Here is a 23,239-nt window from a genome sequence, read left to right as displayed (position 1 = left end):
ACCAAAGTGTGGGGCATTAGCTACTGAGGTTAAGGCAAGGCAAGTTTATTTATATAGCACATTTCATACACATCGGCAATTCAAAGTGCTGTACATAAATAAAAGAAAAATAACAGACATATAAAAATCACATTTAGAAGACAGTGCATATAAATAAAGAATTAAAAAGCATAAAAAGAGAATAAAGATCAAGTTGCATAGGCAGTGCAGAATAAAAAAGTTTTGAGCCTGGTTTTAAAAGTGTTCAAAGTTGGGGCATTTCTGAGTTCTTCTGGGAGTTTGTTCCAGCTCTGTGTGGCATAATAACTAAATGCTGCCTCACCATGCTTAGTTTTAACTCTGGGAATAGTTAGCAGACCGGTCCCAGATGACCTGAGGGGTCCAGAGGGTTCATACAGTTAAATAGGGTTATATACAGTAAACAAAGGTCAGGCAGTGCGTCTTCTCCATCACCACCGAGTCTGTCATTATCTAACAGGGTCGGGTATCAATCCACAAGGTGCGTTATCAAATCGCTAGGAATCACATTTATTTTCTTTAAGTAATAAAATAATGTACAAATGTTAGAAAGCCCCCCAAGAATCCTTTCCCAACTAAAAATGGAATGTCAAATTTAATCAGTGGAAGAATACAAATACAGAACTTTGCTTTTTTTATTTGACTGTCCTGTCCAAGGTAAAAGAAATGTCTTCTCTGAAAATTGTGTGTTAGGTGTGATAGAAGAAGATGAGGTTGATTTTGTGTACTATCCGTAACCCTTACATAAGCACTCACATTGCAAGTAAACTAAACCTCACTCAAGCTCAAGCACATGGCATATATTGATTGATTGATTTTATTTGACAGATTTTAAAATACACATAGGTTTGAAGGCCCTTAGGCCACAACCATACACATATAAAATTGTCGAGGAATTCAACACACAATAAAGTCAAGAAGACTTATTTCCATTGTGGTCCTCGTTGTAAAAAGCAATGGTCAGCACAGGCAGGTCTTGACAATGCATGAATCACTTAAGACATAAAAAACATTAACATTTATAATTATATAAAGTAACTTACATTCAAAAAACGCATTAATTAATGATTGACTGTCAGCAGCTCAGCAGCCATCCCTTCACTGCTCTTTTAAAATGGTTAGCAGTGACAATTTCTTTAATATGGGATGGCAATAGATTCCATTCTGTAGCTGCCGAGTACAAAAAGGTGTTTTTCCCTGATGCGCTCTTAAACCTTCAGGGGACAAAATCTGTTACACTGGCTCTAGTCGCATATCCATGAGTATCACTGACGAGTTTAAAATAATTTTTTAAATACTTGGGAACGGAGCCATTCATTATTCCGTGGGTAAGACCCAGCTTCAAATGTTTGACCCTGCTCTCAACTGACAACCATTTTAGTTCTGTGAATTGGGAGCGGCCAACGAGGAGGTATCAGATTATTGGATTTAATGGCATTGCAGCTATCTCTGTTTATCTGCAGGAACATGGCAGCACTGTGCCAATTGTGGATTAAATTTGTCCTCTAATAAATGTGATAACGTGAAACTGAGATGGACAATTAAGCGTGAATGATCTCTGGCCCCTCTGCAGGGAATAGTGCTCAGGAAGATCTGTAACTCAAAGAGCTGCTCTCTGTTGCTGAGTTCAAAGTATTTGTTGAAACTACGGAAGATGAATCGATGTACATTTTTCAAAGTAGATTCAGTTGCTTGATTGTGCCACAGTTTTCTCTCTCTTTCTCTGTCTGCATTCTCTCTCTCTTGTTCTTGTCCTCTGTTATTTTACACTCAAGACTGCATTGGATTTTACAGTGTTATTCTTCATAATTTAATGTATTCTTGTCTAATCTTCATAGTTCGATTTACACATGCTTTCTGACATTTGGTAACCAGATTGAAAGAGATTGGCCTGTAAGAATCAAAAAAGACATATGAAGTATAAAATCTATTAAAAAGCAACACAAGGTGTCATCAGTGGAAATAATTCATTTCACATTTTGATATATTTCCGTTTCCAGTAAGACTGGCTTCCAGTTGAAGGATGCTGCCCTTCAACCACATGACATGGCCCAGGTTCAAGCCCCTTGTTGACAAGCATCTGCCCCGCTGAAGAGTCCTTTAGCCAGACACTGAACCCCTCCCAGCTCCAGGTGTAGCTGAGCCTGACCTCTGACCTCTCTATGGAGGGGCAAGTGAAAAGAAAATTTCCCCACAGAGATCAATAACATATCAGATTACAATACAGATCATTCCTTTCTCACAGTTATTTCTGGGCCATGTAATGAGCTACATAACAATTTTAGAAATATTCCCTTAGGAAATTTACCATCATGCCAGTGATAATATTTGTTTTATTTTATGAGGATGAGTCACTTTTCAAATAATGGATTATCTCGATTTTGGTATTGTCGTTTTATTAGTCTTGAATAAATGTACATCACAACTAAAGGAAGGATGCTTATATAAAAAAAAAGGATCTAAAACTAACAACTGATGAAAAAAATGTACAAAATTGACATAAGAATTACCCTTGTCTCTCTATGTTTATTCACTTTAAAACTGAGAAACCACAAAAAATGGACATGGATTATTATGGGGAAAAACCTTTTTTAAGAGGAATTTGCCTGACTTGTTAGAGTTGTTATTGTTCAGTCATCTGAGAAAGTAGATAATAAAATAGCTTCCTTTGTTATAGCTAATACCAGTGTCTTATGTGTCTTTGTGTAGCTTATTATCTTAACTTTATCTTGGAGTTACATTGATACTCATTTAAAATCTTCTAAATGGTAAAATTGCTGTTTAGTCTCCACACAGCCAGGTGAAGTATTCATTTTGCATCAGTGGTTCACTGTGTTCTCAGTCTCAGTGCTTCTTGGCTTTTCATCCTTGGCTTTTCACACCGTAGGCAGAGAACAGCGGAGGATCACTGATCGCAGAGCACCAATGGTCAAACTATTAATCGTGTTCACACCACTGATTTTGACTTAGCTTTTGTTCTGATTAAGACATAATACCAACCACACTCCCATGCTAGTCTGCATTGTCCCATTCTGTTTAGGAGCACAATGTTACAGGACAATCTCTGTCCTGCACTATTACCCATTAATGAATACAAAAGTATGATAAGATGCCAGACAATACAAAGTTCAGTCAATATTACATAAGCAAATTACCTTGCATCCATGAGTAAATGAATGCAGGCTACAGTGCATGCTGATATTGTGGGTTGAAGCAACTGGATAATGAGCACTGAAGGTGTAACAGTATTTAATATTGAAGCTGTCACAACGCAATAACAGACACTGAGTCTGCTGCTCTGTATAAGCTATACTACATGCCTATCATATCAATAATCTGCTAAAACTACACTACATTTTCATCATATCAATGTCACAACTAAAGTAAGTTTACAAACAACTGAAAAACAATTGACAAAACTGAAAATAATAAAATTACCCCTTCTCTCTCTGTTTTATTATAATATGCGGCTTACTTGAAAAAAAAAAAAATAGAATTGCAACTTTTTCCATTCAGTTGTATTTCTGTAAGGGCTCACTATTATCCCAGTAGCCCAAGCCAGGTCTATCAGTCAGATTTAATGAAGACTCCAGAGAAGGAATTCAATGCACCTATTGCACGCTCAGCCGTCCTCTTTGACTCGGCCGCCCAACGTTTCTTCCATTTTCTTTCCTAACAAGTTTTTTTTCTTGGGAGTTTTTCCTTGTATGCATTGAGGGTCTACGGCTGGTGGTGCCGGGTAGGTTAGGCAATGTAGAATAGGTAGGCTTTCTATGTCTTGCTAAAACTTGCTATTGTGTGTCTTGTGCTTTGTTCTGCTTCCTTGTGTTTGTCTTTCATCATTTTGTTTTGTGATTGATTGTTGATTAGTTAGATATAGTTGGGCTCATTCTCTGTACAGTCCTTTGAGATAAGCTTGTGATGACGGGTTATATAAATTAATGAACTTGACTGGACTTGACTTGACAGGTTTAAACATTAACATAATTATTAAGGGAGTGACAAATTGACCCTTGGAGGGAGATTACATGGAACAAATGAGTTAGAAAATAATTAAAAAGTCAGCTGCCTTTATAACACCACTGACTCAAGCAATAGATAATTAGATATCAGCAATATGTTCAACAAACTATCAGATATTGATCTGTTGGCACTTGAGAAGTACTTTTATAGTCCATGCATATCATTGCAGTATAAGTCATTACATAATTAAATCATATCCTCTGTGATTTAGTACAGAACCAAACTAAAATATGTCAAGAAACATACAAGTCATTAAAAATCAAAATGCTCCCTTCTTTCCTGTGTTTCGCACACAGGAAATAATCTAATCCAAAAGGTTGCTAAAGAATCTAACTAAAACTATAAAAAATACCACCAGTCTCAGTGAGTAAGTTTTCATGCAGGTTAAAAGGTGCAGCATACGTCACTACTCAGACAACACACTGTGCAGAGTAGTCACTTTCAATATAATGACTTGCAGTGCCATCCTGTGGTTGCAGAAAGATAATTACTGGTATCTAAACATGAGCAGAAGCATCAGTAACTGTGCAGCTCTCAGAGGTGGTTTGCGTATCCGTCTCCAGTGACTGCAGTGTCCAGGGTTTTGGTGCGCTGGGTCTGCACCGAGGCGTACAGATCAGACAGGGTGGAGACGGTGTCTGTGTCGCCTGCCGGTTCCTTCTCCGGCTCCAGCGCCTCCAGCAGCTGAACCACATCAGAGTAGTGGATCTTTGGAGAGCTGCGGCCGGACTGAGGCTTGGGAGGCTTCAGGGCCAGGTTAGCATAGCAGTCCTGGGTTTTGGATTGGGACTAGAAAAAAAAAAAAAAGGTGTTAAAATTACCTTTACACAACATTTTATGCATAAGACATGTTTCATAGTGGCAAGTTACAGCAAAGTTATGATACACAATCCTATCCTTATCTTTTTCTTGGTATAAATGTAGAACAAAAAAGGCTTGGACACCTTTTGACACTGTTTGCGTCTTTCTGCAGAACATATACAACAAAATAATCCTAACAAGTGATTGTTGGTATTACTAGCAAATGTTTCATATTGCACTCTAGCTCGCTAAATGAGCACCATCTTCTCAATCACTCCTCAAAACACACTTTTATGAACAGGCTGTTGTATTCCTCTTGTTTTATTTATTTTACAAGCTATGTATTGAATATTGGTAAAGTGGGATAAAGATGCTACCTGTGAGTCACAGTGAACGCTCTGCTGATCCCTCTGAGAGGAAGAGCTGATTGGTGGATCTACAGGATCAACTCCTGTAAATAAAGAGATGCCAGTGAAGAACAATATCACACTGTAAACAGGCACAGATGGATAAAGAAACACACATATAAACACACATATATATGTGTGTGTGTATATGCCTTACGCACACATACACACACACACACACACACACAGAACTTACTTGTTACTTTGTAGTTCACGTTTCCATAAATAGGATTGTCTTCCATCTCCCTTACACTTAAATTTGATACAGAGAGGAAATAAACTTTATATACACTGTTCAACTTGGAAATAAATCTTTAAAAAAAAAAGCAGCCCATTCAAGAAGCCATGAACAATAAAATGTTTTGTCTTTTCCTTGTATCATTGAATATACACTCACCTTCTTCTGACCCTTGGTAGGAGAACTGTCCCTTTATAAGAAACAAAATGACAGATTCACCCATCAGATACACAATTTGAATCTGTTTTTATTACATTTTTGAAAAGCAAGTACTGTTATTACCTGAGCAGAGTTTTGCTACACAGCAAATAGTATTCCAGCAGAGTGAGAGGACCAACATTACACTGACGACTGCTAGTAGCGTCCACAGCTCATACGATCCACAGAAAACACTCAAGACTACAGAAAGAGAATAAAGAGCATATTACATTGAATAGATGTCACATTATTTTTCTAATGTTCTCTTAGCTTCAAAATTGCATCTTGAACAATATTGACAGAATCCACCTCCAAGCTGCAAGCTAGCTCATTAGCTTGCATAATTATAGCTTGCTCATAATAACCCTGCATAATGCTACATGTAAAAACAGCATCTTTTAAAGAGCAAATTGTAGAAACATTGTGAAGAAATTCGACATCAAGAATTTTTGAATTTGGACTTTGAAAAGCTCCTTTAACATACAAATGGTGTTCTGATAATACCATTCCAACTTGAAGGGGAATACCATAATTTCAGGTCCAATATGTTCTATCAGGCTTTGTATTGATATTATCATGGTCAACCTAAATTGAGTCCCAAATAAAAAAATTAAAAAAAGTTATCTGATCCCCAGGAAATTATTCTGGATTCTGCCAGTGTCACACTTCCTTATTCATTCATTGTCTTTTCCCACTTATTCCCAATCAGGGTCATGAGGGGATGGAGCCTTTCCCAGCATGCACTGGGTGGAAGGCACCCTGGACAGGCTGCCAATCCATCACAGGGTTAATACAGGTAGACAGACAATCACACTCAAACACGGACCTATGGGCAATTTACATGTCTCCAGTCTGCCTGACTTGCATGTCTTTGGACTGTGGGAGGAAACTGGAACACCCAAAGGAAACCCACGCAAACACAGGGAGAAACATGCAAACATGCAAAGTCTCTGGCTGAGGAGAGCGGACAGGAGGATGATCATGAGGACGATGAAGAGGACGTACATTCAGAATCCCTGCTGGGAAAAAGTAGGTAGTGCAAGTGAGCTAACAAATACAGTTGCGACACTCTTGAGCAAGGCATTAACCTGCAGATTCCTCCAGTGGAGCCGCTCAGTGGCTCAGTGGCCACCAGTCTACTCTACTCTGTCGACTGTGGTTATAGCTACTGGGCGGCTCTCGGGTGTGAATGTCGGTTGTTGCTGAAATAAAGCATACATGCTCAGTAAATCCTCCCAAGGTGAATAGAGGTTTTTGACAAGGAGGTTAAAAATACTAACTAAAAAGGTTATATTAGTTTTAGTGTATGACGTGAAAGCTTAAACGCTCACTATCTCAAAACTACTCTGAACGCAGATGAAACCTTATAACCCCAAGCACCTCAGAAACAGTTGACATTCTGGGCTTTTCATACATTACAGCATCTAGGGTGAACTGAAGATTGCAAATGAATGGTGAAGGTGCAAACAAAACACATCAGTAACAAACAAACCACATCCAGTCAGTAGCTCACTGATAAGATGGTCAAAAGGTTAACTCAAGAGCGATCCCAGCGAGCCACAGACACTGGTAGTGTCACAGCGGAAGACGTTACGTGCACGATGTCACTTGTGGCCTTTGGGCTTCAGCAGCAGCCGACCTAATTAACCCACCCAGCAACACTTAATAAACATGCCTCTGAGTGTGTGTTTGCCAATATCCAGAGAAAGCTTAAATGGATTCCTTTCATTTAGTTGCAGTTTCACCAGGGAGGTTTTGGAAAGAATAATTAATCATATCACATTGTTACCATGGTAACATCATTCCAGCTGATTTCGATTGCACTGATTATTAATTATTTTTTCCAGGGAGTTTGCATTTGAGATTAGGCTTGACCTGATATGAAATTGAATCAGCCGTGGTTCTGCCTACAACAGACAGTATGTAGAGGTTCTAACTAATGGTGACTGCCTAAGAACGTTACAGCGACCGAGGAAAATAGTTCACTTTGTTCACTAAATCTGAATACAGATATGAATATGAGTGATTGATTCATCTGCTGACACGAGCGAGGAGTAAAATGCTGATGCTCTCTGGATAAGATCATTTATAATGTATCAGTACAGTGTGTGTGTGTGTGTGTGTGTGTGTGTGTGTGTGTGTGTGTGTGTGTGTGTGTGTGTGTGTGTGTACAGCATTTAGAATACTAAAAATAACTGATGACAGTGTGAGACCTAGTCATGACTAAGGCTTTGTGAGATGCACAAATGAATACAAAACATGTTGCATTTTTAATCCCTTCACTCTGGCTTCAGCTGTGTTTTTTTCATTAGTACAGAGCAAATTGGCTCAAGCCATAGGAATAAAACATTTATACAGTGAAATTCAATCAAATCCCTTTTCAATCGCACATCAAATCAGTTCTTATAGCTAGAATCATCGTGTTATGTCTCACATTTAATAGACATGGTTTCTACCATTATTCAAGACTTACCTGCTTTTTGTGTGCTCCCATTACAACTGCCAGCCATGGCAATGAATCTTTATCCAAGTACAACTGTATTTCTTTCTCTTTCTCTCTCTCTCTCTCTCTCTCTCTCTCTCTCTGGCTCTTGCTCTCTCCCTCTTCCCCTGTGATAAACTGATTAAAATTTTTTTTTTAAAAATGAGATTAAAACTGGAGAGTCAGATCTTTTGTAATATTACTGTTCCTGCAGTGTGTTGGTATTCGAGAAGAGAAACCGTTTTCATGGGATAGCTTGTTTAAAAGCGTGATACAGGATGTGTGCTTTTGCAGAAAACCACAAAGCTTTTTATGAGCACACAACTCTTCATTAGACAGAGAATAACATCAAGGTGACAAGTAATAAGACTGTGAACCTCTTTAGAGAATATGAAGGAATATGGGGACACAGATACTAGTTTTGATTTAATATAGAGCCTCAGATAAACACAACCAATTTCCAATTTTTACTTTAACCATCCTAAAAATCTGTTTTATTCTCTGTATTCTCTACAAAAAGGCGCACTTAGCAAACTGATATAAGCCAGTATCTACTAATGGTAAAAATCTCAATAATGTACCACACATTTTGTTTATTTAGTAGGGTACAAAAAACAATTAGTGTACAGAAAGAGTGGGGGAACATGTACAGGGGGGGTAGAAGAAACCACAGACGGCTAAAGGGTGAATTCCCCTTCTAAAAGAAGATACAACTGTAGCCACAAGCGATCGTACCAGGTTCTGAGGTTAAAGGTTAAAGGTTTAAGGGATGTGTGGTAACGTTCAAAGATTAGGTTTGACATTCAAGCTCCATACTGATAACTGGACATCCATCTAATGGCATTCAGTTATGATCGATATACATTCAGCTTGTAGTAACATTATTGCTAATGGAAATACTCAAAGCTGCCATTCAGGCCCCCTCAATGGATTTTGCATGAAATTGAATCTGAACGTTGTAAATAGAAGTCCAGATGTGGAGATTTCACAGTGATTTAGTCATTACATGAATAATTACATATAAGGGATAAGCCATAAGTAATAAGGCAACTGTGCAGTAAAGCTAATATCCAACTCTCTCATGTATAGATCATGTCTTGGTACGTATTCTGCATTTTACAGCTCGTCTCAAACCAAAAGAGTCATTGGACGATATTAACCTGTCAACATTTCCTGTGCATTTCATTGACCCATATGATCCTCATATGCTGCAGAGAAATGTGCAAAGATGCAACAACTAATCAGTCAAATGACCAGTGCAAGGACACTTGTGTTGTTATCCCAGCGGCTAATAGAACGGAGCTCAGGTCAGCTGTGAGCGACCACATCAGAAATACACGAGCGAAGTGACGATGACTCAAATAAATAGTGCGCATAAACAGCAAGTGTGATAAAATGGAGATTCTGAATTCAACCCAGGAACAGGAAGCTTTCAGTTTACCTAAGTTTGAAAACACACTGTGGACTTAGCTCCTGTGAAATGGCTGTCAGCCCAGGGTGGAGAGGCAAGTTAACCTGGAGATCATAGGCTGTTAACCCTGGGTTGAGTCGATGAAAAGCCCGTGTGACAGGCAATGCCCACAAACACTTATCACAACCACAAGTGATACACTGACTAATACCTGCCCCGATTACATGTGTACCAGGTTCAGAGCACAGTGATCGTTTGGATTCAGTCAAAAGCCATGATAACTGATCAGTGAATTCCCCTCCAATACTGAACAGCTTGATTCTCCACTGTTCCTGTCCATAAACCTACTGAACCAAACCAACCAATGTCAACTAATCAATATCAACAAGTTTGCAAGCTGAGAGCAGCAAAGTGGAGAGGCTCATCAGTGGTTTTTGACAGACATTTAGCAGGGTCATGAAAGGTCAGGAGTCTGCAGGTTTTCATTCCAACCAAACACTACAATACAGGAAGTCCTTTTTTTAATTCACACCATGCTGTTTTGCAGTTCACATTCATTTTTATCACCTGTTGGTTATTTTTTGTTATTTCCTACGTTCAAGTGCTAGAAGCTGCTCATCTTTAAAGATAAATAGCAACTTTGTAGTTTGAATAATAAATGATGAATGATAGAAAGTGACGACAAATGATGCCATGGGTCTGCTTTATCTGATCACTACTGTTTTATTCATTTAACTTCTCTGAACTCAGCACTACGCATGTGCAGTACCCATCACAACTGGCTTCCCACGGGCCAGTGACATATGACGTTATCCCACTTGGTTACTGCTTAGTAAATGCAAATGAATTGCAGTGACATCTTGAGGCCATTTGGGCGATCCACATCACTGACTGCTTTCATTTTTCTTCTTCTTCATGGTTTCAGCCTCAGCCATCCTCTCCAACAACCATCTGATACTTTGTAACATTAGGCTATCACAACACTGAGAGACTGATTTAAATTTTAATCATGCTTTCTGAAGCAGATTGAATACAGAGAAAATTTTGCCTCTTTTCATTCAGGACAACTTGTACTTTATGTCTTGACTGTGTCCTCCCTTTATGAAAAACAACCGTATCATGAAGAGAAATCCTATAATACAATTTTTATAATGTAATTTTAGAACAATACTATACAAATATTAGAGCAAACGTAAGTCGCTATATAGGCTAATATAGTATAGAAATATTATAGTGATACCATAGGAGATACAAACATTTTTTATATATATACCATAAAGTACAATAAGATCACAATGAATTCTATTATTATTATTATTATTATTATTATTATTATTATTATTGACTACCACAGACAGACTATAAGATCCTGTAGGAATGTTAGAGTGATTTTTCATTAGGGTTGTAAGCTGGATGGATGATTCATTTGACTTTTGTCGTAAAAGGCAATTTCTGTGACTTTTTGCTCCAGGCTGCTGAGTTTCAACTGGTGGTGAAAAATAAAACCTAAGTGTAACTTTAACTGAGTCGGACTTCCTGTATCTGTGCAGTACATACTAGGCGTGTCCTAACGCTCTCTTGTCCCGCCCCTTTCTCCGCTGCTGTCTTCTCCCGACTGCTGATGTGTTACAAACTCCAACCTTGAAGCCTGCAAAATGTTCACTTTCGGATCAAAACTGCTTCTACTTTTTCTCCTGGCCTTTCCCTGTGGATTAATATCCATCGGTAAGTTATTTGTTTCTGTGTAGGCGCGTGAAGTAGACATGGTGTAACTTTAGCTCGAGTTGTCCAACACTTCAAAAAGTTATCAGACAGCCTAACATTGACGTGGCATATTACTTTCAGCCAGTACTATTTCTCCATGAATGCATTGCTAACGTGCGTGCCTGAAAGTTATTGTATCCATAACGTTACAGGCCAGAGTTGTAGCTTATCACTTTTCCTCTGAAATAAATGAATAGGAATGTCGTCTTCTAGCTCGCGACGCTAAATAATACAAGTTATAAACCGTTTAACCTCGTGTATTCCGTGTAAAATTGGATTTGAACCGCCCTATTAAGTTTAGATGTGTTTTACTCAACGATAGCCTACTATAAGCTGAGTATGGATGCAACAACACACAGTGAAGGGGTCCCCGCTCCTGGGACACGTCACCATAGACACCAGTGGGTCACAAACGAGGGTCCGGGGACCTCCAGGCGTCCCTAGTAGTAGTAGTTGAATTTCACTATCATTTTATTCACCAGAAATGAGCACAATTAGGGAATGAATGAGAATGACTATTTTGTTCATGAGTATAACTTAAGTCAGGGGGGTCAAAGCACATGCCACGGAGGGCCAACAGCAGGTTTTCATTCCAGCCAAACACTACAGTACAGCAGTGAAATCACCTGTGTAGTGTTTAGTTGGAATGAAAACCTGTATATTCTTGGCCACACATTGTCTAGTTGCTTATTCATGATATGGACAATAATATAGTTCTGTCATAATTCTGTCTCCAAGTCATATCTAACTGCAAAAATGGGGTCAATGGGGCAAAGTCTCAGCAAATAGGGGTTTGTCTGTAATAGTCTACTGGTCTAATGGTCTAACGGTGGCCTATGTAGGGGTCCTTGACATGAAAAAGTTTGGGAACCCCTGCTTTAAGCCACTGACTGTCCAGGGCACACTTCACTGAAGGTTACAAAACACAATGTGCTGCTGGACTTGCATCAAATTGCATAAAAAATGAAAGGCTCACTCCTTTTACCAGGAATACCCAAATACAGCATTATGTTAAAGAAAGATATCACAGAATTTTAGTAGTATGTTATTCCTGTATCCTTGGGTAGTTTGATGTCCACCTTTGTCTCCCATAGACAAGAGAAGACTAGAGAAGAGTTTGTCCATTAGTAATGTTCATATATAAATTATTGGCTTGAAGTCGATTTATTCAAATGAGTAATATTTTGTATTTGTTGGTTCCACTTATTTATGACACTGATATACTCCAGGAGAAGAATGGTTGTGACTATCTGCTGCTGTTCATCAGTCATGCAGATGGGCAGACAAGAAATTAGGAATACGCCTCATTTATTGATTCATTTTAAATTGCATTTGAACTCTACTACCAAGAGCCATTTAAAACATCTTTTTAAAGCATTTCATTTCCTGATTGGTATTGCCTGTGCTGTCAATATTTATTCACAGAAGGATAATTTCTAACTAGTGTTTTGATCTTCCAACTCCATTAACAGATGATATGCAATGTACTTTTCTGCAGAGGACAGCAAGTTATTTTTATAGCGTTTTCACAGTTTTTCACCGCTTTTCACAGCTTCTCTCATTCCCATAAGTAATAAATGGAGTGTGGGCTCTCTCCATATCCAGCAGCCAATCCTCTCCTGGGGACAGATGAAACTTCCAAAGACCACTAATGTACCAAATAATCTATCTTTTCCGACCCAGGCCACGTTTCTGCCGACTCAGAGTCTGCTGAGGACGTCGGCCCAGATGCTGCAGTTGATGAGGAGGAAGAGGAAGAGGAGGATGAGGTGCTCGTAGAGGAAGATCAGATACCAAGTGCGGTATGTGTCTTTGATCAAATAGCTGCAGAACAAACCGGTTTGCTTAGATTTTACATACAGACAGTTAAATTACAATGTCATTTTGCGTTCACCCTCAGGAAACGGACGGCGACTTAGACGATGATGCTGAAGCTGTTGATGTAACGTCTCACCCTGACGCCGACACAACCATCATCTTTGTGACTGGAGAAGGTTGGTTAGCATTCATTCATTGACCTGTTACTCAATGTTTACAGTCACACCAACAACTGAGAGAAAAGAGGAACGTGTAGTAATGTTTTTTAATCTAATATTAAAGCATAAAGTGGATATGACATCCTGAGATGCTCTTATGTTGTATGTTTTAGTGGCTTATGAGATGTCTGATGTTGAACCGATGCTTTATTTGTATTATGTGTCTTCATCATCAATTCAGAGTTTCCCGCCAATGAAATCGTGAAGTTCCTGGTGGGTTTCACCAACAAGGGGAGTCAGGATTTCTCCGTCCAGTCACTGGAGGCCTCCTTCCGTTACCCACAGGACTTCCAGTTCTACATTCAGAACGTAAGCGGGCTCTGAAGTCGAATCATGCTCAAACGTTTGTGCATTCCTTGAGTTTGATGTGTGGGAAAGTCATTTTAAAATTCAATTATTTGGTTTGTTTTTTTGTCTGAGATCTACAAAAACTACTGTATTCCACTTCTCAAAGTAGAAAGAAAACAAAATTTATGTGGAAGTATAATAATCAATGGCAGTCCACCCAACACCTGAAACTCCTGTTGTGGAGTATTGAATGTGGCCAATATCCACTTTGTAGGCAAAAGAACAACAATTTTGAATGGAAAATATTTGTCCAATCTCATAACTGTAACCTAAATATTGAGTCTGAATAACATGATATAAGGGTTGATCAAATATATGCCACCATTAAGCCCAAAATAAAACAAGGGTTTCTATAGTATTGCACATTTGATTTTGATGCCATCACATGGATTTTGATCATTTTCTTTTCACTTTCCTAGAAGAGATAAGACAAAAACCCAGAATTACATTTCTATTTATAGTTTGTATTACAAAACAATTTACAGGAATATGGCTTTCTGTCCTGTCATCTACCTCATGACATTATAAAACTATATGTACTATGTAGTTCAAGAAGTCATTCTATTTTCTTAAAGTATGACGACAACATTTGAAATAATGTACTGTGTTGTGCAGTTCACAGCTTTGCCCCTGAACACTGTGGTGCAGCCCCAGAAGCAGGCGTCCTTCGAGTATTCCTTCATCCCAGCTCAGCCCATGGCCGGTCGTCCTTTTGGTCTTGTCATCCTCCTCAACTATCTTGACAATGAGGTAAGAACAATTTACATGATTTTAAGAAAACATTTGTGGTGGTGTAGAAGAACCGTCTGATGTTCTGATTTATGAAATGTCAAATGCGTCTTTAGTCAGTCATTTTGTTGGTTTTCAAGGAACAGTTCCTTAAACTTTTAAGAATGTGTTGCTTATGGCATTTTTTAACTAGTTGTGGGTAATTGTTCTCCAGGGCAATGCATTCCAGACTGCCATTTACAACCAGACTGTCACCATCACCGAGCTAGAAGAGGGACTGGATGGAGAGACGTAAGCATTTCTTCTGCAGGGTCTATGTTGTGTTGTATGATGTAAACATGTGTAAATATAGATAAAGATGCTACTTGTTTGTATTCTGAGGCCCAGATTCACTGAACCCAGTATTCTTGGGTCGATTTCTGTTCTCTGGTTAAAGGATTGATTTTGCTTTGTCTGCAGAATGTTCCTGTACATTTTCCTGACTGGACTGGTGGCGCTGGTGCTCTTTGGAGTGTACCAGGTCCTGGAGACGAGGACGGTATGTGTTTGTGTTTGATCAGCTTTGCTGTATTTTACATGTTAAGATATCTCCATATGTCAGAGGTACTGATCTAATATGAATTTAAATATCTAGTTGGAAGAAGGCAGTGAGTAATTGGTAAATGAAAAGGTGGTGAGGCAAAAGGGATTCTTGTATGTAAATGTACTGTATTTTGTACATGATGTTTTTGTTTTGTTTTTATTCCACCGCGCATATAGAGCAGCGGGATAGAGAGACACAACACCTCTAAGTTTCTCTGGCAGCCACACTGGTGCTTTATCTCACTTGGTAGGGCAGCAGACTTTCATGCAGGGGTCTCGGGTCCTAATCCCGAGTTTGGCAAATGATTCAAAACGTTTGACAAACGAGTTTGACTCTTGAACCCAGCGAGCACACAATGTCTACATGATGCTATCTGACATGGTCAATTTAAAAGATAGCACTTTTCCACCAACATACCAAGAAAAAAGCTACGCCCCACACCAACACTCATCTTTTAGGTTGATAACATTGATTGATGTTGCACACAGTCAAGAATAGGCCTAAATAACAGATCATTGATTAGGCCTATTCACGAACATCCATATTAGTGACTGTACAATCTAAACAAGTATGGCCCTACTTTAGGCTGCCACTTGTCACAGCGGCCCCAATAAGGTAACCTGCACCAATCTGGTCGCAGATAACCATGTTTGTTTCCATAAAATCTAAAACAACAGTTGGGATAGATTGCATATCTTGTGTTAACAAGGCATATGTCGGCCCTTTAAATCACCCCTTTAAATATGGATAAATGGAGACTGAATCCGCCTAATGGATAGAGTGGATTGAAAATGTGATGTGTTGTTTTTTAATTTGTGTTGTGCAGAAGAAGAGAATCTCAGTGAAAATAGAGAAAGGCACTGGTGGGATGAGTGATGTGGACATCAGCTGGATTCCTCAGGAAACCCTCAACGTCATGAGTATGTTTTATTTTTATACCCCAAGTGCAATGTACAATGGACTGAACCCTTTTCAGCAACTAGCAGTAATTATTACTGTATTATCTTCATATTCTTTTTTGTTTGGGTGGTGATCTTTTGCAGATGTTACTTTCATTTTCTCTGCAAAAGTAGCAACACTAATGGCTAATAATGACTTCCTCTCTTACAGACAAGGCATCCCCTAAAACATCTCCACGGAAACGAACCAAGAGGGCAGCTGGAACAGATCAATAAATCAGCCTGTAGCCAGCCATCATCATACTGTCTGTCAGACTTCCAAAGCTCATTTCCTCATTAGCCACAGTAACCTGACTCCCATTTGCAACTGCTCAACATTCCTGGAATCCAATTTCCAGCTCAAAGCAATGCATTTAATATGTTTGTATTGAGCGAGCTTCTCACCTCCGCACTCTCGCCTGCACCACCGGGGCTTTTAGGTCTGCAAGACCAGTGAGCATCCCAGGACTCTAGTGCTCCGGTCAGAGCGAGGCCATTCACACACACACACACACACACACACTCACACACGCACACCACTCCTGCTGCACAGTGACACGGCTCAACTTTTAGTTCACTTTGTAAAGGGATTTACCTTTTACCAGGGTGTGAAACTTGATAAAAGAAAAGAGTCTCAGACTCAGTAATTGAATCACCATGTTAACTCTGTGAAAAACATGTGGGGACGTGGGAGACACTGAGAGAGCTGGAGACACCTCCTCTTTGCCTGTATGCATGCTGTGAAGTCATAAAGTTACATTTAAGTTTATTGGCATTTTATTTGGATCCTTATTATCTGCCTTACAGGGCTAAATGGACTGAAATGGACATTATGACTTCAAAACCCATGTGTTCAAATGAGATGAACCCTCCTAACAAATTCCTTTCCCTCAGGTATAGAAACACTTTTGTGCCATATCAGTACTGTATTGGCGGTGTCCTGCAAAGACCTTGCATCAACAAAACGTAGATACGATTGGTTATTATTTTTCCCACTGATACCCATATATTTTTAACATTCAGCAATATATTTTCTAGGGTTTGGACCGGTTCCAATATGATGGAACATTTGCTACATGTGGGGGGCGATGGCAGCTGCCAGTTACAATACAAATTAAAAGAGAAAGTTGGTGAGGTTTCTGCAGGACACTAACGATGCACCGGTTTTGTTCTCCTTTCTGTTGTAAGAAGCTCAGTGGAGCATCTTAAACGTTTATTCTGTTCAAATGGTGCAACAGGATCAATTATGGCTTGTGGCCATACTGTCAGATTGCATGCCATAATTTGTGATAAAACGTTTTTTCAACAAGAATAAAAGGCTGAACAAAAGGGATATTTTGTCCAGTTAGTTGTTCTCTTGCCAGCATCATGACACATTCTGTCATCAGGGAAGGGATGTGAGGAAGGATATTGAGAGATGTTATGTTTGACATCTGAGCTTGACACATTTTGATTGTCCAGCAGTTCCTGCTTTGAAACAGTCTGCAGTCAGGTGCAAAAAACCTTTGCTCTTGTGAAAATATAATAAATAATGCGTCAAACATAATTATCACACCAGATACGTTTCAAGAAAATGACAACTTGGAAACAGGATCATTGATGTCCATGATGTCATTGAAGAAAATTAAGAAGAAAAATGACTTATGGATGTTTTTCCAAAGATTTTTTGTAAATATCAGGATTTAGTCAATATTTTGATGTACATTTCTTCACATTTTTAAAATCCTTTTTAATAGTTTTCATCTTTTTAATAAATACATTTTAATATTACATCAAGCAAACCAAAATGCAACACTCTCCACACTTCCCAGACTGAATACTCTTACTTCGATATAATCAAGGATTACAGCTGCTCTTCGCCTGCTGCTTATGGCGTGGAAAGTACTGAACAGGCCAATGCATCACAACGCTATCCTATTTTAAACTAAAAGCAAATAGGTAGCAAATGGGCTGTAGACGGATAATATTGCCTGCAAATGTCACAGCAAAATTATGATGTATGAATAATAGATAACCTAACAGCCTATGGGAAGAGCGTGGGGATGCAAGAGAGATAGAGATTAAAAAAAAAAAAAAAATCCACAAAGTACGATAAGGTGACTATACACTCACCGTTGAACAGCATACACACACTTCAAGTCCCTGCAGGCATGTAGTGGGAGTATCGTTGTGATTGTTCATTAGGGAGGTGAGAGCTGTCCGGTGCTGGAGGGGGGATGAGCTCAGCGCGCACTGGGGGGCAGGTAACGTCAGCAGCCGGCCGGATCAAGGCAAGACTGCACACACACTAAGTGCTTATCGCCGCTTAATCACTGATAGACTGGCAGAGATTAATAATGGCTAGTTAATTAGCTCTGTATTATAAGCAGCGATATTATTCCAGTTCATGAACGGCTTGGTCGGATCCGGTGGCTGCATGGATCGAGGTGCCCTCCGCTTGGCTTGAAATGGGATATGGGATTTTATATGTCGACGAAGATACGAAGATTTTTTGCGTTTGCCTTAGGTAAGGTATTTCCAGCACCTCCATGTTTTCATTTGGACTACAGTCCACTTTGGTTGGATGTCAGAGGGAACTGAGTAGATCTGCCCTGCTTAGAGCAGCCTAAATCTACATCTTCCTACATCCAACATGCATTCTTGCCATGATTACAATCTTTCATTTATTTCCCTCATTGTTGCATGATGGGAGTTGATCATTTTGCATGTTATGAGACCTGCCGTGGCCAGTAGCTTGTAGCACACCCCTCGGCATTAGATATTGGGTGTCTATTATTACTTGCGTGATGCTGTACAGGCTTTTGGGAGATGCAACATTCAAAATGAAAACCAATAAAGAGGCATGCCTTTTCTTTATTACTAATGAATTTAGCAATAAAGAATTCAATTCATTTGAAACAAACCTCATACAGAGTGTCGTGGTTTCACAATATTAACGTGTTTTAGCACTTAAATTGGAACTGAATCACATGTCAGCATTACTTGCCTGCCATGTGGAAGATCTTCAAATCGGCTGCAGTGACACTCTGACACAACATCTGCCATCAACCGCCCACTTACATCTGTCTAAATTCAATTGCTACCTCTGACAAGATGATGCTTTATCCAAAACTACAGGTATTTGTGAAAAAGAGGTTCAGATAACAGCAATTGAAAATCTTTTCATTCACATGTTAAAAGACAAATGCTTGCTATTGCTGATTACATGGACTTAACACTGAAAACATACTAATCAGTGAGGCATTGAATAAAATGTATGAGAATAATTATTTTCTCTACATACTCCTTAAAAGGTCACAAGGCAAGTCAGATGTATTTGTAGATCCCATTTTACAAAAGATTGCATGAGCATAAACATGATCATAAGCAGTGGGAAGTGGGGGAAGCCCTGTAAGGAGAAACCCTGCAAGCTGAGAACCAGATTGATTGAAACTGTTCCCTGATATATTTGGCAGATAGGAAAAAGAAACACCAAATGGCCTGCAATCCTCTGAAGGATTCTACAGAGCCGATGCACCCGTTTCTGAATTTGAACTCCCAAAACAACAAAGGCATTTGATAACCTTGTTCTGGCATTTGCCAGGGAGACACTGGCACTGATTTGTCTGTCAAACTTGCTGGTTCAACAAGGGTCTGACATCACATGGTGCCTGTAGGTTGCTAAAATAAGATGTGTGTCACCTGTATGTGTTTTGCAGTATTCCTGTCCCTCAGTGTGTCAGGAGGCTCAGCAGATGTGAAGTGTGAGAACATTTATAAGGACTTCTCTGATTGTGTCCTGGAGCTGGGAGACAGCATGGATAACTATCAGGAGAACGTGACCAGCGAGAGGGGAGTGGAGGCTGTGTGCAGGTGACAATAATGCATTTATTATTATCAGTTTGAGAGAGTGTGAATGGCATGCAGCATCCATTTGTGCACACTGGACATCAGTGTTTGTAGTGTAATAGAGTCCCAATTGCCCTTAAAACAGGAATGGGCAATCATGTGCTATGGAGGGCCGAGAGCCTGCAGGTTTTCATTCCAACCAAACACTACAGGATCTGATTTCACTGATTAGCACAACTTCAACCAGAGAGGACAGAACTAAACAGTGAAATCAGCTGTGATAGTGTTCGGTTGGAATACAATCCTGCATACCCTTGGGCCTCGATGGTGCGTGATTGAAAGCCGCTGATCTATAGCGCTGTGCACCGACGTCAGGTTTTAATTCTGTTCATGTGAAATAATGCATGGTTGACTGGAATGATATGGGAAGATATGGTGTCTGTCTGCATCTCATGACAGAAGACTGGAGAGAAAAAGAACAGATGCCGTAATCTCCGAGGGAGAAAACAGGAATGAATGGTGCTGAAACACTGAGCCATTGTACTAAATAATTTATGACTTTGCTGCAGCAGTAATGAAATTCTGAGGACATTTTTGTCATTGTTACTGCTTGCACTCTACCACCCCAGCACAGTATATTAAAGTAAAACAAAATTACACATAGGCCTTCTGTTGAAAATTGGCCAGCTCCAATATCATCACTGATATTGTATCACTTTCAGATGCAGTTACCATGGTAATTAAAGCTCAGTTTGACTCACTTGAAGCCACCATAGTCATCTGAGTGATAGATTATTGGAGAGCAAATTAATCCACAACAGCCAGTGCATGTCTGCAGACTAGATAGAATGAATTGTGAAATGGCAGAGCGCAGTGTTGATCCGCTGATCCTCTGTTTGCCGCAGCCACTGGGAGGCTTTCCACACTTGTGCCCTGACAGCGCTGTCCGACTGTCAGGAGGAGGTGGGCTCCATCTGGGAGACGCTGAGGGAAGACTCCAGGAAGATACGTTTCCAGGGAAGCCTGTTCGACCTGTGCAGCCCCAGCTCCTCTCCCGGCCTGCGCTCCCCGCTGGCCGCCCTGCCCCTTCCGCTGCTGGGCATGCTGATCATGGCTGGGCCCATTTGGTCCTCAGCATAGGTGGGGTGGGGTGGGGTGGGGTGGGGTGGTGGTTGGGTGGTTGGGTGGGGTCCTCTTGAGCACAGCTGAAACTTAAAGCCAAGGATTTAATTAGGCAGAATATTTTATCAAAGATTATTTAGACACAGAGCCATAGATGTCTGTGGCAAGCCAATAGATATTTTCTGTGCTGAATAATGTTTGAAATCCTCTCAACTACTTCAGCTTGATCTTTCCTTATGCGTAGAACCTGATGTTGTAGTTGACAAAATTAAATTTCGGCCACTTTATCAGTCCAGGCAGACTTAAATAAACACTCCACGTATTCTAGGGATTTCAAATACAATGTGACCCGAGTCTGATCAGCACAAAGTCTACAGTCAGACTCTCTGGGTTACAATACCAACATGCCATGTATATTATGGTATCACAACGGTTAATTAAGAGCTACAGTGTATGTTAGCACCAAGCCACAGATGTTAATCTCCAGCGAGTTTGTATAAACACAGCCTAGCCATCGTAATGCAATTATCACACTATGAAAAAACATTTAAAGGGGCAGTTCACTGAAAATTATAGCAGTTTATTACGTATCTCAGCTCACACTTAGCGCAAAATTATAAACACTTAAAGAAATTCACTCTACTTGAGTTATTAAGAGTCAATAAGTTTGAGTTTGCCGTCGACTTAATAAATTAAATGATGTAGGTGAAAGAATAGTATGACCCTGTCAGGAAAATAATTCATATGTAGATACAGCGTCAATATCTAACAACCTAAAGACCGAATACCGAATACCAAAAATTAATCTGCGAGAATTAATTACACCAATGGTAACAACTAAGAAATGTTGGGATGTACTATGGGTGAAATGCCCCTTTAACCTATTTCAAATTGTGGGAATGTTTGTGTAAGTGACAATCAAGCCAGTTGTATAAAACTTGACCCTCTGTCCCCGACTCAGCCCCTATGGCTGGTGTTGCACGGCTGCTATAAAAACACCAAAAAAGGCATCTGACACACAGCATCACACCTTCACCTCTCCAGATCCTCTCTCACTCTCTCAGAGCTTCACCCCATGCTTTGGTAAGTCTTACACTTTGTCAACCTGCTGACTGGTTGATGGGTGTGATAAAGAACATATGAAGTGTGAATGTTCAGCGTTATTTCATGAGTTTCTGTCCCATCTTGTGTGGAAGTGTTTACCTGCAGCTGATTCAGTGTCATTGACCCATACACACATTCACAGTAGGCTACACCAAGTACTACAATAACTCAATGTGTCCTATACACAGACAGATTATGGAAAGGTAATCCTTGTAAGGTTATCCTTGTATAATGAAAACTCTGAATTATCATACTATATGCAGTATTTAATACAAATGTAATATCACTTTAAACAGCTATAATTATTCTCACATGAAGTCAAAATAATACACAATAGCAAAACTAAGAGCAAAATATCACCAAAATAGTTATTTTTATAAAATAACCATACAATTGCTGGAATATTAAAATAGCATTTTAAGTAAAGATTTACCCATTAATGTAATAATTGTAAAATTAGATATTAATTCAGTATAATGCTAGCAAACCAAACAAAACACAACTGCTAACTTCCATCAGTAGCCCCAATTATCTGTTTCCTGCTTTCAATTGGTCCAATCTGAAAGAATTTAGGCTTGATTCCCCACAAAATCCATTCTGGTAGACTTGTGCGTTGTGCATCAACAGCAGCAAAGAGGAGAAACAGAAGTATGTGGACAGAAAGCAGCTCATGGGAGCTACAGACTGTAGCAATAATGATTGGTCTCATCACAGTTCATTTGGCAACATATTCAGCCAATAACCCATGTGGGATACCATTAATTATAATAATCTTTTATTCACTATGAGCTTACTATTAGGTTTGAATTTTACTTACAAAAATATGAATTCATTACTATTACTGCAATAAATAAAGTGAAATCACATAGAATTGAGGGCAACTTTAATTGAAATAAGTGAGCAATAGTATTACTTATGAAAATGACCTGTTTTTTTTTTGTTTTGTTTTTTTTTTCAAAATTGCGTCACCAATTGCATATTTTCTGAATTACTGATGATCTACATAGGCATTGTCAAAATGTTGAAGAACTCTGTGGGCCTGAATATTTTCAGTAATCTCATTCATCACAAATGCATGATTATTTTTGTGAAACAGTACTTGAGACAATGGACCTTCTATTGATTTTACCTTGCCCAGAGGTACCTACTGTACAGTAGTATTGATCTGTGCATGAAGTTAGGCTAGATCCTCGGTATGATAGCATTCTT

At 39.3% G+C, this 23,239-nt stretch overlaps 3 protein-coding genes across 3 annotated transcripts; 2 read left to right on the top strand and 1 right to left on the bottom strand.

Annotated features, from left to right (window-relative positions):
• Positions 1-2,504: 2,504 nt before the first annotated feature.
• LOC144539348 (uncharacterized) lies at positions 2,505-8,409 on the bottom strand. Its single transcript, XM_078283699.1, has 6 exons — positions 8,159-8,409; positions 5,770-5,886; positions 5,647-5,677; positions 5,446-5,501; positions 5,220-5,293; positions 2,505-4,830 (listed from the first exon to the last, which is right to left on the bottom strand). The coding sequence occupies exons 1-6, from the start codon at positions 8,193-8,195 to the stop codon at positions 4,576-4,578; spliced, it is 570 nt and encodes a 189-aa protein (XP_078139825.1). The 5' UTR covers positions 8,196-8,409; the 3' UTR covers positions 2,505-4,575.
• Positions 8,410-11,166: 2,757 nt separating this feature from the next.
• Positions 11,167-17,309, top strand: LOC139920466 (translocon-associated protein subunit alpha). The gene is made up of 9 exons (XM_071910480.2): positions 11,167-11,303; positions 13,026-13,144; positions 13,243-13,336; positions 13,560-13,687; positions 14,342-14,476; positions 14,670-14,746; positions 14,915-14,993; positions 15,865-15,958; positions 16,149-17,309. The coding sequence occupies exons 1-9, from the start codon at positions 11,234-11,236 to the stop codon at positions 16,211-16,213; spliced, it is 861 nt and encodes a 286-aa protein (XP_071766581.1). The 5' UTR covers positions 11,167-11,233; the 3' UTR covers positions 16,214-17,309.
• A 1,121-nt stretch (positions 17,310-18,430) lies between these two features.
• Positions 18,431-20,944, top strand: LOC139920049 (neuritin-like). Its single transcript, XM_071909956.2, has 3 exons — positions 18,431-18,482; positions 19,675-19,828; positions 20,710-20,944. The coding sequence occupies exons 1-3, from the start codon at positions 18,431-18,433 to the stop codon at positions 20,942-20,944; spliced, it is 441 nt and encodes a 146-aa protein (XP_071766057.1).
• Positions 20,945-23,239: the final 2,295 nt, after the last annotated feature.

This window comes from Centroberyx gerrardi, chromosome 5 (genome assembly GCF_048128805.1).
Source record: "Centroberyx gerrardi isolate f3 chromosome 5, fCenGer3.hap1.cur.20231027, whole genome shotgun sequence".
NCBI classification, from domain to species: domain Eukaryota; kingdom Metazoa; phylum Chordata; class Actinopteri; order Beryciformes; family Berycidae; genus Centroberyx; species Centroberyx gerrardi.
This window is presented reverse-complemented; position numbering and strand designations above follow the sequence as displayed.

Bases quoted from the DNA above. Each gene is read 5' to 3' on its own strand.
- LOC139920049 (XM_071909956.2), top strand. From the start codon at position 18,431: ATGGGATTTTATATGTCGACGAAGATACGAAGATTTTTTGCGTTTGCC. The intron at 18,483-19,674 runs GTAAGGTATTTC...TGTGTTTTGCAG, and splicing joins ATTTTTTGCGTTTGCCTTAG to TATTCCTGTCCCTCAGTGTG. The intron at 19,829-20,709 runs GTGACAATAATG...TGTTTGCCGCAG, and splicing joins GGAGTGGAGGCTGTGTGCAG to CCACTGGGAGGCTTTCCACA.
- LOC144539348 (XM_078283699.1), bottom strand. From the start codon at position 8,195: ATGGCTGGCAGTTGTAATGGGAGCACACAAAAAGCAG. The intron at 5,887-8,158 runs GTAAGTCTTGAA...CTCTTTCTGTAG, and splicing joins TGGGAGCACACAAAAAGCAG to TCTTGAGTGTTTTCTGTGGA. The intron at 4,831-5,219 runs GTAGCATCTTTA...TTTTTTTTCTAG, and splicing joins GCGTTCACTGTGACTCACAG to TCCCAATCCAAAACCCAGGA.
- LOC139920466 (XM_071910480.2), top strand. From the start codon at position 11,234: ATGTTCACTTTCGGATCAAAACTGCTTCTACTTTTTCTCCTGGCCTTT. The intron at 13,688-14,341 runs GTAAGCGGGCTC...TGTGTTGTGCAG, and splicing joins TCCAGTTCTACATTCAGAAC to TTCACAGCTTTGCCCCTGAA. The intron at 14,477-14,669 runs GTAAGAACAATT...ATTGTTCTCCAG, and splicing joins TCAACTATCTTGACAATGAG to GGCAATGCATTCCAGACTGC.